The sequence below is a fragment of the Diceros bicornis genome, chromosome 5 (genome assembly GCF_020826845.1).
Source record: "Diceros bicornis minor isolate mBicDic1 chromosome 5, mDicBic1.mat.cur, whole genome shotgun sequence".
Lineage (NCBI taxonomy): Eukaryota > Metazoa > Chordata > Mammalia > Perissodactyla > Rhinocerotidae > Diceros > Diceros bicornis.
Genome location: NC_080744.1, coordinates 1,839,874 through 1,853,293, shown reverse-complemented (window position 1 = coordinate 1,853,293; position 13,420 = coordinate 1,839,874). Strand labels below are relative to the sequence as shown.

At 40.1% G+C, this 13,420-nt stretch overlaps 1 protein-coding gene across 3 annotated transcripts in view; it reads right to left on the bottom strand.

The window, feature by feature from the left end:
• L2HGDH (L-2-hydroxyglutarate dehydrogenase) overlaps positions 1-13,420 on the bottom strand; it is a 39,720-nt gene continuing 26,300 nt past the window's right edge. The window contains exons 7-11 of one of the 3 annotated variants that reach the window (XM_058540602.1): positions 11,802-11,969; positions 10,721-10,878; positions 9,493-9,624; positions 1,450-1,662; positions 1-136 (exon numbers count right to left, since the gene is read on the bottom strand). In XM_058540602.1, the coding sequence (XP_058396585.1) occupies positions 1,467-1,662; positions 9,493-9,624; positions 10,721-10,878; positions 11,802-11,969 (654 nt within the window). In that variant the 3' untranslated portion in view covers positions 1-136; positions 1,450-1,466. Of the gene's footprint in view, positions 1,663-9,492; positions 9,625-10,720; positions 10,879-11,801; positions 11,970-13,420 lie in introns of all 3 variants that reach the window. The other 2 variants (XM_058540604.1, XM_058540603.1) reach the window with 2 other exon arrangements.

The window sequence follows — 13,420 nt, the reverse complement described above, 5'->3', positions numbered from 1 at the left end:
CCAGCATGCTCATCCCAAGTGTTGACTATGTGCCTCGTCCATTTACCTGGGCTGTGCTGCTTCTTGAATGTGAGCTGATGATGGGTAGCCTTTCAAATTAATGGATGAGGTAGCTCAATCAGTGTAATCACCAAGGCTTGGAGTGAAGAGACAAGGAACGAAACAGAAAAGTTTTTCCTATCAACCAAAATGCACATCCTTCTAACTCATCCATCACACAGCTTTGGAGAGAGAAGAGGAAGGAAAAAAATGAAGAGTGGAAGACTGATCCTGAGAGAGCATGTGTGAGGGCATGGATGAAAATGTCTCACCTAAGAGGTGGTTCTGTAATAAAGGTGTCCCCAATCAGTAGACTGCCATATTTTCATTTATATTTCTATTTTCCAACTTTCTGAATTGCAAGAATCATTTCAACAGATACCACATACATATGTACAGTACACAAGATGGCACTGGGCAACAGTGTAAAATATTCATGAAGTACACATGAATGTTAAGGCACCTTTGCGGTTTACAAAAGTGAATGCCTCAAAGTTAGGTATTTCCCAAAAATGAAGAAATATCCTCATAAAAAGTTTATAAGATCCCTGAAAAAACAAGTAGGCATGAATCATTAGTGATCTCTGCTAACATCTGAGAACCTTGGTGTAACTGAAGAACAGAAATATGAGGTAAATAATTTTTAAAATTACAGAGTTCTGTATACCAGTGTTAGGACTCGAAAACTGTTCTCATAAAAACCTATCAGTTGTAAGTTCTTTTAGTTTCTCAGCCATAGAAGACTGAAGAGTGGGCAACAACCACTCTTAGTCAAATGCTGCTTAGATTTAGTGATGGCTCCACACCAAGTCAGTTACAGAGAGGCTGGGAATCACAAAGGCTTATGTTTCTTTTGCAAAGTTATTTCTTACAAATATTATAGCCAAGATAGAATCTTATTCAAACTACTTAAAAACAGTAGATTTCATGTATTTTCTTAAAATCAAGAATTTTAAATTCCCAAATACAAATATTGTTGCTCTAAATAACGTGAGCTTTTCTGACTCTTCAAAATTAAAAGGTTTGCAATCTACAAATACTATATTTTCTTTTTTAGGAGAGACAAAAAAGCTTAGATATTATAAAGCCAAAAAGTTAAGGGAATAATCAGTTTTTTATGCCATTGTTCCCAGAAATTCTACAAGAGCCAAATCTCTAGATCACTGTTGGCAAGAACAGGTCTTTAACAGTCAGGGATTCAGGACAGACACAACTGTACCTTTCCTCTTTATTCACAACGTGAAAGAGCATGGACTTTAAAAAGTTATTATTTCTATGTTACATCATTTTAATATTCAGTGGTCATCTAAATGAGATACCTAAAATTGATATTTTCAAAGCATTTTTCTTAAAATTAAAGAATGCAATTAGTACATTCTTGTTGCTGAATGTGGATATTAAAATGCATACCTAGCTCCCTCCACTATTTACAATTTAAATCTCTGTTGCACTTCATCTGCAATCATTCCAGAAATTGCCAGGGAAGAAGTGGCAGCAGGGGAAGGTGCATTTCTCACATGAAGAATGCGATTTCCAATGTCCCCAATACCTCCATCAAACACAAAGTCTTCCACCAGATTTCCACCTCTGTCCAGGGCTTGGGCTCGTACTCCAGCTGGACCTCTGCAAAAGCAAGCATAGTGGTCAACCAACTGGAGGCAGGACACTTCACAAGTCAGTGGTCTCAAAGGACTCTGAAAGCAATAAAGCCTTTATCCTTCTAAACACACAATTATGTGGAAACCCAATAGGTCTGCGTTTAGCCAAAGGCTGTCAGTTGTAGCCTGTCAGACTTGGATCCTTAGCCGATAGCGTAACATGTACTACATGACAGTGCCAAGAAATGCTCACCAAACCAACACACAAATGCCTGAGCTGTTATACACAGATCCACATTTAATTAGAACAGATGTATTTTTTATTTAAATTTATAAAATGAATTTACTAGAAGATCAATCAATGGGAATAAGGCTCTTCTGATTAATGCAAAGCCATGAGAGCAGCAGTTAGGTATGTCAGCTGCATTCCTATATCCACTACAGAATTCTATTTTTTTGTATGTTTTGTTTTGGTTGTAAACTATTAAAATTTATGGAGAAAAATATTTGCAAATGGCAGCAAGTTCTTGTTTTGTAGTTTGTTTTTATTTTTAACAGTTTAGCCTTCAATGTTAGGATAACCTTCAATTAATTAAACAGAGATGATAGGAAAAGCACGAAAATGAATTAACTTGGCAGTATGTTAACATGCTAAGAGCCTTTACTACTTAATGTTTTGTTTTATAACACACATTAGATTTTTTTTTTTAGTTTTTAAAATAGTTAAAATTTACAGGTTAAATTTGAATAAAATATTTTTGGACTCCAAAAGCACCTCCACTAAACTCCAATCAAACTCCAAGAAAACCCAGTGTGAAAACAGCTGCCTTATACACACCACCAAGACTCAAGAAATCAGGCAACAATATTAAACATTTTTTATTGATTCTGGGCCAATGCAGAGAAGTACTTCAGGAAGATACAGAGAACAAGATGTAAGCACTGACCTCTACGACCTCAGCCTGGCTGAGGAGAGAGAATGATAACCAGAGCTATTATTTACCAAGCGCTTACTCGGTGCTAGGAATTCTCTCATTTAATCCTCACAACAACTCTAAGAGGCTGAAACAGTTTATATTTAGCAGCAAAGAAACACAGAGAGATGAACTTGCCCCAAGTCACACAGCTATACTGTTCATCTGTAGAGAGGTAAGTGAGAATGACCAGGGTGAAGGAAGGGCTCTGTAACAAAGGCAAGTAGTCTGCCCTGCGGAAGCCTGCGGGGAGTCGGGACGGGAGATTTTTGAGCGGTAAGGATTTCCAAGTTAGAATCAGATAAAGCACTCAGAACACAAAAAGAAAGCGCAGGACTGAAACTGAAATTTCTTAGGGTAAGGACACCTTATCAGCTGGCGTGTGGTCCATTTTGCACATTCTGTATGTGTAGCTCACCTCAACGCATCAAAGCAGCATTTCTCCCCTTTTCTTGGACAACGCTCCTGCTGCTGCTGAGAGCATCTCTGCTAGTTTTCTGGTCCCTCTCCTTTTATCCGGCAGAAGGCCAGCATGCGGGGGACAGACAGCGGCATGACCAACACTGATGAGGGTTCAAAGTGAAACTTTCCTCTCTGCAGAGGCTTACGTACGCCTTCTAAGCAAACACAAGCTAATACTGATTAACCACAGTTTAAAATGTGTCTACACTTACTTTTCTGACAAACACCAGTTCTCAACATCTCCTACACTCCTGCCCCAGCATTCAAAACCTAGACTCCAAACTGTAAAAAACATTAAGTTTTTCTAAGGATCTCACTTTAGTTCAAACTAAAGTAACTATTTAACATGAAATGTTGAAACTACCAAATTCTTCATGTTCCCTATTCAACACTTCATACCACTTCAGAGTTGTTCTTTGCATGATTACATATAGGCATTCCCCCTCAGAACACCTCAGACCGAGTATCATAATTTGAAATTTCAGGTAAGATAAACCATCAATGTCTTGAGGGCCAGGAAAGAATCTTGCACAACACCCTACTTCACCCCCATGTCTACGTGTGTGCCTTGTACATAGCAAGCATTCAATAAGGCTTGAAACTTTTAATTCTTTAACTTCTAATTCTTTTAAATTCTATTTTAATAGCTGAAAGAACAAATGATTCAGCAAATTTAATATCTGACAATTCAGGTACATTTAATTGTTTAGTGTTCTGTAGCCATTTATTCTGCTATATTTGTAGCTAGATTTAATGGGAATGTATACCCCATACTCTCAAATATGTGCAGAAACAATAGGCGAATATGTGACAATGGCATTCCTTCGTCTGAGAAGTGCTGTGTTACTGCTTTATTGCTCTGTGGCAGGCGTTATCCTGTGTGCTGGAAAACAGCCACGAAAAGCTACAACTGACATCTTTGGCCAGTTCCAAATAGGACAATTTAGTATTTTATAACACTCACTCTGGGATCTACTGTTAATCTAAAAATAGAAGTTCACATGAGCATATTTAAATTGGGAGTGGTTGTATGGGGAGAGTAAACCATTCCAGCTTCATTTCTAAACGTGAAGGAGGGGTATTTCTGTTACAAATCTTCAATCTAACTGGATTGTGACGAGAGAATGTGGTTTTTCTATGCCCAGTTTTTAAAATTTTGTTGAGAACTTGGTTTAGGGCTTCGAACATTTTGAGCCTTTGTAAATGTTTTATGAGGCCTTGCATAACACAAGTATTCTGTAATGAGGGTGGGAGAGTTCTATGCATCCACTAAATCAAGTGTTTTAATTGTGTTATTCAAATCTGATATTTTATCTGCTTGATCTATCTTCTGTCAACAGACTTGTCTTAAAATCACCCACCACAATTGTGGTTTTGTTGATTTCCGCTTGCAGATATGTCAGTTTTTGTCCTCTGTATTTCACAGCTTTGTTATTATACGCAACAAGTTTAGAGTGACCCTCTTTATCTCTAATAATAATTCTTGTCTTAAAGTGTATTTTATCTAAAATGAAGCCAGTACTCATCTTTCTTCTATTAAGCACTTGCCTAGCACATAGATGGATTTTATTTTTAATCCAACCTGACAATCCCTGTAATAACTATTAAGTACATTTACACTTATTGTAATTACTGGTATATTTGATTTCTACCATATTATTTTATGGTATGTAACCTGATTTTCCTGGGGTTTTCCCACCTCCTTTCTTGACTTATTGAGTTTTCTATATTCTTTTTTCCTCCTCTACTAATTTGGAAGTTATAATCTATTTCCATTCTTGTATTTAGTATTCTTTATTCAGATGGGACTCACTGTGCATCCTGAATTTTAGGTTTTTTTGTCAATTCTAGAAAATTCTCAAATACTCCACTTCAAAGTATTGCCTCTTCTCAATTTCTCTGGAACTCCTATGAGACGTAGGCTGGAATTTTCACATTTTCTTCTCCATGTCTTTTAATTTCCTCATGATGCATCTTTATCTTGCAACATTGTTCTCTAAATTCTTCAGATTTACTTTCCAATGTACTAATTTTCTCTTAAGTCTAACTAGTTGTCTAACCTAGTCATTTGAGTTTTAAAATTTAAGAACTATACTTTTTATTTCTAGAAATTCTAATTAATTGGTTTCCAAATTTCCCCAGGTTTTTTTATTTTTGGTCTTATTCTTCTTCATGTTTTCCATTCCTTTTTGTTTCTAATTCATTGGAGCATATTGACTTTATGGTTTCCAATATTACCATTACCCAAAGTTGTGAGGGGTCTAATTCTGGTATGTACTCCATCTGCTTGCTCTCACTTATGGTGCTCTGTACCTTCTGAAGGTGATTTCTGTCAGCAGGACTTCATCTGGGGGAATGCGTGGGGCTGGGCTGAGGTCATGTCCCTCCACAGATTTCACATTTGCTTCTGTCAGGTGCTCCAGGGGCACAACCATCCTGGGAGTACTTTTTTTTTTAATGGAAATTTTTAAACATGTACAAAAGTAAAGTGAAGAGTTTAATGAACTCCCATGTACGTATTACCCAGTTTCAACAATAATCAACACACAGCCAATCTTGTTTCATATATATCCCCACCCACTGTCCACCTCTCTCCACTGGATTACCTTAGAGCAAACCCCAGATGGCATATCATTTCACTTCAATGTATATTTCTTTTCAAAAGATTCTTAAAAATAATAATAATACAAAACTAATAATTGCTTAGTATCAATAATATTCAGTCTGTGGCCAAATTACCCTGATTTTCACTCTCTCTCTCTGACCTGTTTAAAATGAGAGAGGGAGAAATGATTAGTTTGAAGCAGGATCCAAACAAGTCTGGATCTACTTTTCAACTTAATTTCTCAGGTTAAGGTTCCTAGATCATGCTGGTGGCATAAGTTCACACTCCAAGCACTTGTGAGGGCAGGCTCAGGGTTCTAGATTCTTAGGAGATTCCACTCACCCCACAAGACCAGGACAGATGAAATTCCTTAACACTTCCTGGCGCAAAGGGGAATTTTTTTTCTAGACTTCCTTTTCACTGAGGGTGTAGCCCTTCAAGAGTCCCTGGCCTTACACAGGGGTCTCAGTTCCAACTTTCCACCTTTTTCAGACCCAAGGCCTCCTTTCCAGCACTTTAGTGACAATTAAAATATAAGTTCCTAATGTTTTACATCTTGTTTTGTGTGGTGGATACACGAGTTTGCACAATTGCCAAAATTCACTGAGCTCTTAAGATCTGTATATTTTATTATACGTAAATCACATCTCAATTAAAAACTCAGTTGTATTTATATCAAAATCAGCAAGCCCTCCCTACTCCTCCAGGACAGCAGCAGCCCCAATTCCTCTTAGTACTCGGGTTTTCTGTTTCCTCTTGGTGTTTGCTCCTGGGATGCTGCTGACTTTCTTGCACTCTCAGTTGTATTTATTTCAAAGGATTTTTATTATATTTTCTCCAGACTCAGTTTTGCAGCGTGAGGGTTACCAAATTCTCTAGACTAGTGGTTCTCAACCAAGGGAGATTTTGCCCCCTAGAGGACATTTGGCAATGTCTGGAGACTTTTTTAGTTGTCATAACCAGGGGAGTACGGCTGGCATCTAGTGGGAAGAGGCCAGGGATGCTGCTCAACATCCTCCAGTGACCTGGACAGTCTCCCACAACGAAGCAGCATTTGGCCCAAAATGTCAACAGTGCCAAGACTGAGCAACCTCGACCTAGGTCACCTTGCTGCAGGAGGGCTTGGCTTTCACCTTTGCATTCCACAGTGACACAGCTCAGTCTCCAGCTGTCACTCACGATGAAAACGTCTTGCCTGAAAATTTACCCTAGAATTCACCAAATAAGACATTTTTCAAAATGAAACGTGGAAAAAGAGGGGACCTTGGCATATGTGTCCTACTCTTTTACATCCTTACAAGGCTAACAGATAAAAAACTGCTGTTAGATTATCGTATCAAATTATTTCACAGAACAAATTAAAGGACTTTAGAGCTAAAATCAAGAACCTTAGAGGTTATCATTTAACAATGAGAAGTCTGTACAATGTGTACATTTGACAGGTTATAACTTTACATCCCAGTCTAATGTTCACCAAGGAGTTACTGCCCAAGATGCTCTGGCCAGGCAAGGAGCAGTCAAGCTGGGTGCCCTTTGGTGGTTCCTGCAATGTAAGGACACCGTCCTGAGCTAACACTCTTTTACTCTCTAGAACTGCTCAATATGCTTCTGCCTGGACATTAACGCCAGAGCATCGATGGTATTACTACACTGGGCTGCAAGGAGGCAGGACTTGGGATTCAAACTGTGGGAGAGTCTACTGATCTTAATAATAAAAAGTATTTCATGCATACAACAAGGTACAGAGAATAACACAATGAATGCCTATTTTCTTACCAAACCGCTTAAGAAATAAAGCATCACAGATATGACGGAAGCCCCCTGTGGAACTCTCTGGATCCCATTCTGTTCTCTCCCAGAGGTAACCACTCTCCTCAATTAGTGTTCACCTCTCCCATGCTCGTTGGTTTTATCATATTACATGTGCAATCCATAGACAGTATATGGTAATTGTTTAAACTTACATAAATGGTATCAAACATATCTCCTACAACTTCCTTTTTTTTTTTTAATTTTTATTTATTTATTTATTCCCCCAAAGCCCCAGTAGATAGTTGTATGTCATAGCTGCACATCCTTCTAGTTGCTGTATGTGGGACATGGCCTCAGCATGGCCAGAGAAGCGGTGCGTCGGTGCACGCCCGGGATCCGAACCCGGGCCGCCAGCAGCAGAGCGCGCGCACAAAACCGCTAAGCCATGGGCCCGGCCCCTACACCTTCCTTTTTATCGCTGATAATTTCCTTCCTCTAAGAGCTACAGGAATCATGGGAAGGGGTAAATGAATTATGAACGTGCTCCGCTTCTATCCCAGAGACACTCACCTGTGACTGGGTTGAATTTGTCCCCAAATGCACCTGCCCACAGTGCTGTGTGCCCTCTTCTCCTACATGCTAATGGCACCGGTAACTGAAATCCACACCCTCATACCAGAGACAGGCGTGTTCACCAAAACCCACAAGCCCCAAGTCCAGTTCTACCGTAAGAAATCCACTGGTCTCAAGAGTCTTCCTTGGCAGCTACAAAAGGATGGTAATCGAACACGGGTAATGAATTCACTGCAACTGTTTATACACAGAATTCACCGTGCCCACCTATTGTGTTTCCAAGGACTAGTAGCAGTAACAGACACCAGATTTGTCCAATCTATTTTCAGATATAAAAGAAGACACTGAAAACATAAAAACCTTTATTTATAGGTGAATGAAAGAAAATAAAGCCTAGATATTTTTATCGCTTCCATTTCAGAAGGTGAGTAGAGGGGTGAGAGAGAGAAGAATAAAAACATTAGCTGGGTTTTAATAGTTCTAAGAATTCAAAGAGGCTGGTCTGAGAATAACATGCTACAGTCAGATTCAGCCCAGGACGCTCCCCTAAGGGAGACGGCTGATATGACCACTGCTCTCTTCCCAGACACAGAGCCGAGCTGCTGACACTTCACACCAGGCAAGCTCGGCAGCTGTTCCTTAGGAGACAGACACGCAGCACTCTGGAGATCACAGGGGGAGAGTACCTCAAAGTACACTGCTGATTGGGCCCAACAAATGGCTTGTTCGGGAAAAAGGTGAATACCCTAAAAATATCACCAAAGAGAAAAGAAAGTAGGCTTGGGTGGTATTTAGACAATCTACAGATCACATCCGGAAAGCTTTTTCTTTAAGAAAAAAAGTGTTTGCAAGTAATCCTTCCTCTGCCCCACACACCTGGAGCGAGGACTTAGACTGTTGCCACACCACTTCCCACTTCTGTCCTGCAAGTAGAGCCCCTGAATGCAGGAGGACCCACAGAAGAACAAAAGAGGCAGAGAGGAGGCAAGAGAAGGGAAGGCAAGATAAGGCCAGGTATAGGAGTATGTTTCTAAAAGGTTTTAACAATCAATCAAAATATAATGTTGTAATGTGTTTACTACCTAATTAGTTAACATGGTAATCAATGATCTCATACAGAATTGAGGTCAACATCACTCTTTAAAATCACAAGTCTAAGAGGCCAGGGAGATCAGAAAAACTTTCAGGCAAGATGTTTTTATCATGAATGACAGTTAGACACAAAGGCACAGGTGGCATCACAACCCAGTGGCAGTGGAGGCCTCAGTGGATGCTGTAAGGCGGTCTAGGTCATCAGAAATGGGCCTAGTGAAAGCACTAAGGGCCACGACGAAGCAACACCCAACGCATGCACTGCAGAGGGAACCCGGGAACGTGCTGGGAAGGGAGAGCACACAAAAGGCAGAGGACACACTGACTGGACGTCAGACCCCCTTCCAAGTTCACCCCAGTCCTGACTGTATCTACAGTCCTCACAGCTTCTCCTTACCTATGTATGTCACTGATAGTAATTTCAGGGATAAACTTTTGAAGGTGCTTCACTGTTGCACTGAGAAAAAGGGCTTTGTACATCTCATTAACTCCATAAGAGAAATTCTGGAACACCAGTTTAATCAAGCCACTGAAAGCAAAGAAAATAAAATCTTTATGAGAGAGAGGAATTCTTTACTACTACAAAACACCTTTACAACTATTAGATTTTTTTTGGGGGGGTGGCATCACAGAAATCTAGGCGAAGTCAGAAAAACCACATATTAAAAGAAAATCAACTTTTGGCCAATATAAGGAAACTTCAGCAAAGGAATACTTTCCAAACTCCAAAGCTAAACACCTTTCAAACTCAACTTCCCAGGGAATGCTAGTTTCAAAGTAGGATTCTGTAAAACCTGCCAACAGCAAGGCTTTCTAGTGCAAATGTTACGTGCTTTCAGAACACACTTAAAAGGCAGTGACCGATCTGTGAAGCGGGGCATTAAACAAGGAGGACATTTACTCTACTTTTCTTTAGTCAGCAGAGGCCAGGTACTCCAGCGGCGATTCTGCAGGGGAACCTGCGGAGCCTTTGTGCCTTGGTATCTTCACAAGCACACACGCTGGGAAGCCCCAGCCTAAACCTTCTGTTTCAGAATCTGTGCAGGGTGAAACTCAAGCATAGCTTAAAAGGCTTTCTAGAGATTTTGATGTGAAACCCTCTGGAGAGCCACACTGCTGACAAGACCAGACAAAACACCTGGTCGACCTAATTCTTACATTAGCAAAGAATCTACATCCCAGGTCCACACAACAATGTTGTTAGTTTTCCACAAAAGGAAACAATTTTGGTTACCAGCAATCTCTCCAGTAGTTTTCAAAATGATAGTGACTAGCTTGAAATGACCTTATCAAAGTAAGCCATCTACTGATTTTGAGAGAAATTTCTTTCTTTTTTTCCCCAAACTCAACTAGAAGGTTAGCAAAACAAGATTTGGATTGTCAGATGTGTGACTGGCTCTTGGTCTTGTTCTTTTTAACCAAGACATCACCCTGGCTCATCAGAATGTTCCTGAAGTAGCTAAAATGTTATGCTTATTCCACAAAACTCTTAATTTGGATTAATAAAAATATCAATATACCAATCACAAATATGAGGATTTACTGAATAGAATATCAAGAAAGACAAAATTTCCCATATTAAAAATATAAGCACATAAAATCGTTTTTTTAGGAAATAAAGTTACCTCTTGACAATGACATCCATAACATCTCTGGCACTGAAGTCAAAGGGTCTGTAGCCCTCTCGCTTAAAGGCCAGCACTGCATTGGGCCCTAGCCAAACACTGCCATCCATCCTCGGTGTGAAGTGAACTCCCAGGAAAGGAAACCGGCTATCTGGAACCTACGGATTTAACACAGCAAAGGACTATGAGCCCCCTGTCATGGTGCATTTTATGACACATGCAAACACTCACTGGTAATATAAAACACTTTCTTCCCATGCATTTAATCTGCATTACTTCTGATCTGTACTTCTCTGTTTACATGCTTCTGCCTAGAAATGCCACACAGGAAACGCTGATGCTATTGACACTGAACACGCTGTCCCATCTATTCCTCTTTCTGGGTAAAGAAGAAGAAGAAAAAAAGAACTGTCCTATTTCAGGTTATTCTGCCCCCCTCCACCCTGACCCCCGCCCAACTAGGGATGTATGTGGCTGGCAAAAAATCAGAGTTGACAGAAAAAAACACACATTCATAGCACAGGCTTTTGTAAAGTGGGAATGTATTAGGTTGAAGCAGAGGAAATGGATGTTTTGGCAAGGTCAAAAACAAATAGCTGAACATTGGCAATTTCATCAGATTCAGCCTAGCAGTTCCAGACACAAGAATGAATTCTTCACTTAAATGGCCCTGTCTTCTACACCAGGAAACTACAGAGTGGCCACATCCCCTTTTCTGCACCTACAGAGAGTGAACTGAGAAAGAGGCTGGGGATCTGGGCACGCTGGAAGGGAAAGTCCTCTTAGGTGTGCTCCCTCCACCAGACAGGAGGAAAAAGCGGGTCTTTCTTGATAGCTCTTCCCACGGCACACTCATGCCTTCTGGAGACATGTACTTGCAGGCAATTAACTATAATTTAATGACTGTGATATCAGAATAAAGGCTTAGGGATTTAACCACAACAGACACAGGTGAAATGTTTGCACGAAAAGCACTTCAAAACATCTCTTACTTCTGACTCAGGTAAAAGTTTTTGCTTCATTCCTTTTTCACCCACAACCATCTTGAGAAGAGTGAGAAGGCAGAAGCATCATTACCTACCGGATAAATGTTTCCTTTCACAAGATAGCGTTTTTCTGGCTTCAAGACAAGGTAATCTCCCCGGAACGGTACAATTTGAGGATCAGGATTGCAGCCACTCAACTCTGAAATTCGGTCTGAGTAAAGTCCTGCACATGTCACAACGTACTGACACCGAACCTCCTCTCCCTAGTGCAGAAGAACAGAACATGAACTGTAGGAAGTAGAGAGGAGAACAGGTCAAGAGGGAACAACAGATGATGGAAAAGACAGTAAGGGTACAGAAATGGACTTTTTATCATTTTATTACTTTTAAAAGAGGAAATTAAATACAAGTATAAGCAAAATAAGCTCTTCAGCATTCAGGTGACAGCTAGAAACTTAGGGGAGTGGCCTGAAAGGGGATGTCACCTTGAATTCTGTAGTTTAAATTAGACATACAATGGCTGACTTGGCAAGGACAGGATACTTAAGCCACACACACCCCCCCCACCCACCCACACACACACCTGTTTTACTAAGACCTAACACGGAACTTCCTAACCATCTGCTGCATGAAGAAGCAAACTTCATTAGATGGCCCCCACCCATCTGGCCTCCTCTGTCTTCAGAGAGCTTCTCCTGTCTCACCTGTGAGTGATTATCCTGCTACTCTCAGCTTGCTTCACACTCAATAACCTTGCTCAATTCCAGCTGTAACCCACTCACGAACCACTTTCCTCTTCCTGATCAAGATCCACTTTGCAAACTGAGGCTGCTTTCGAAACCTCATGCATTCAGTCCACATTTACTGAGAATGCACTCTGCAGTCAAGGTTTGCTTTCACCACTAAGAGATTGCTAATCTTAGGCTGTTGTATTTTCCCATAAATTTTATTTTGTGATTATCATCTGCATATTTTTAGCTTTACCCTGCCAGGGTTAGCCAATTTCTCACCCTATTTCCTGAATGATTTCATTTAACTCTGATTTACAGCCCCCCTCTCATTCTCATCTCTTTACTTCTGATGGGGTAAACACTAGCACCTCCTTGCTCCGGGTAATTTCTTGTCCCTAGATTTCCTTCCCAGACCTGTTTCTGAAGCCTAAGAGTTCTCACCTCTCTCAACACTCTTTCTTTCCAGCCCCTACTGATTCAGCCTTCTTCTATCTCTGTGTGCATCCTATTTTTGCCCAGCCACAAAGGTAAGCCACTTTTCAAGAGATATACAGGTCACACTTTTGACAAAAATGAGACGAAACTTCTTTGTAGTGAATTCAAATTAGCTAGACTAAACCATGATAGTTTTAAGACCCTTGAAGTCAAAAGGGGTACGTCAACAAAAACAAAAAATGCCTTCTTCTAAATAGGTTAATATCTTTCCTGTCCATCTAGAGTTATATACCAGAAGTACCAGAAATATTTTTATGTGATATAAATCTACTAGTTCCTACTTGAAACGTCAGCAATTCTTTCGTTCTTGGAACATAAAATGTAGATGAGCCTTATGACAAATGTAAAGATAAGATAATTTGTAGAATGGTACCAGCATGCAATAACCTAGAAGTTCTCTTTAAAAGACTCAAGGAACAGTTCCAAAGAAATGATTAAAAACTGCCATAGGTCTCAAATCATTTTATGCTATCCATGAAATAATAATT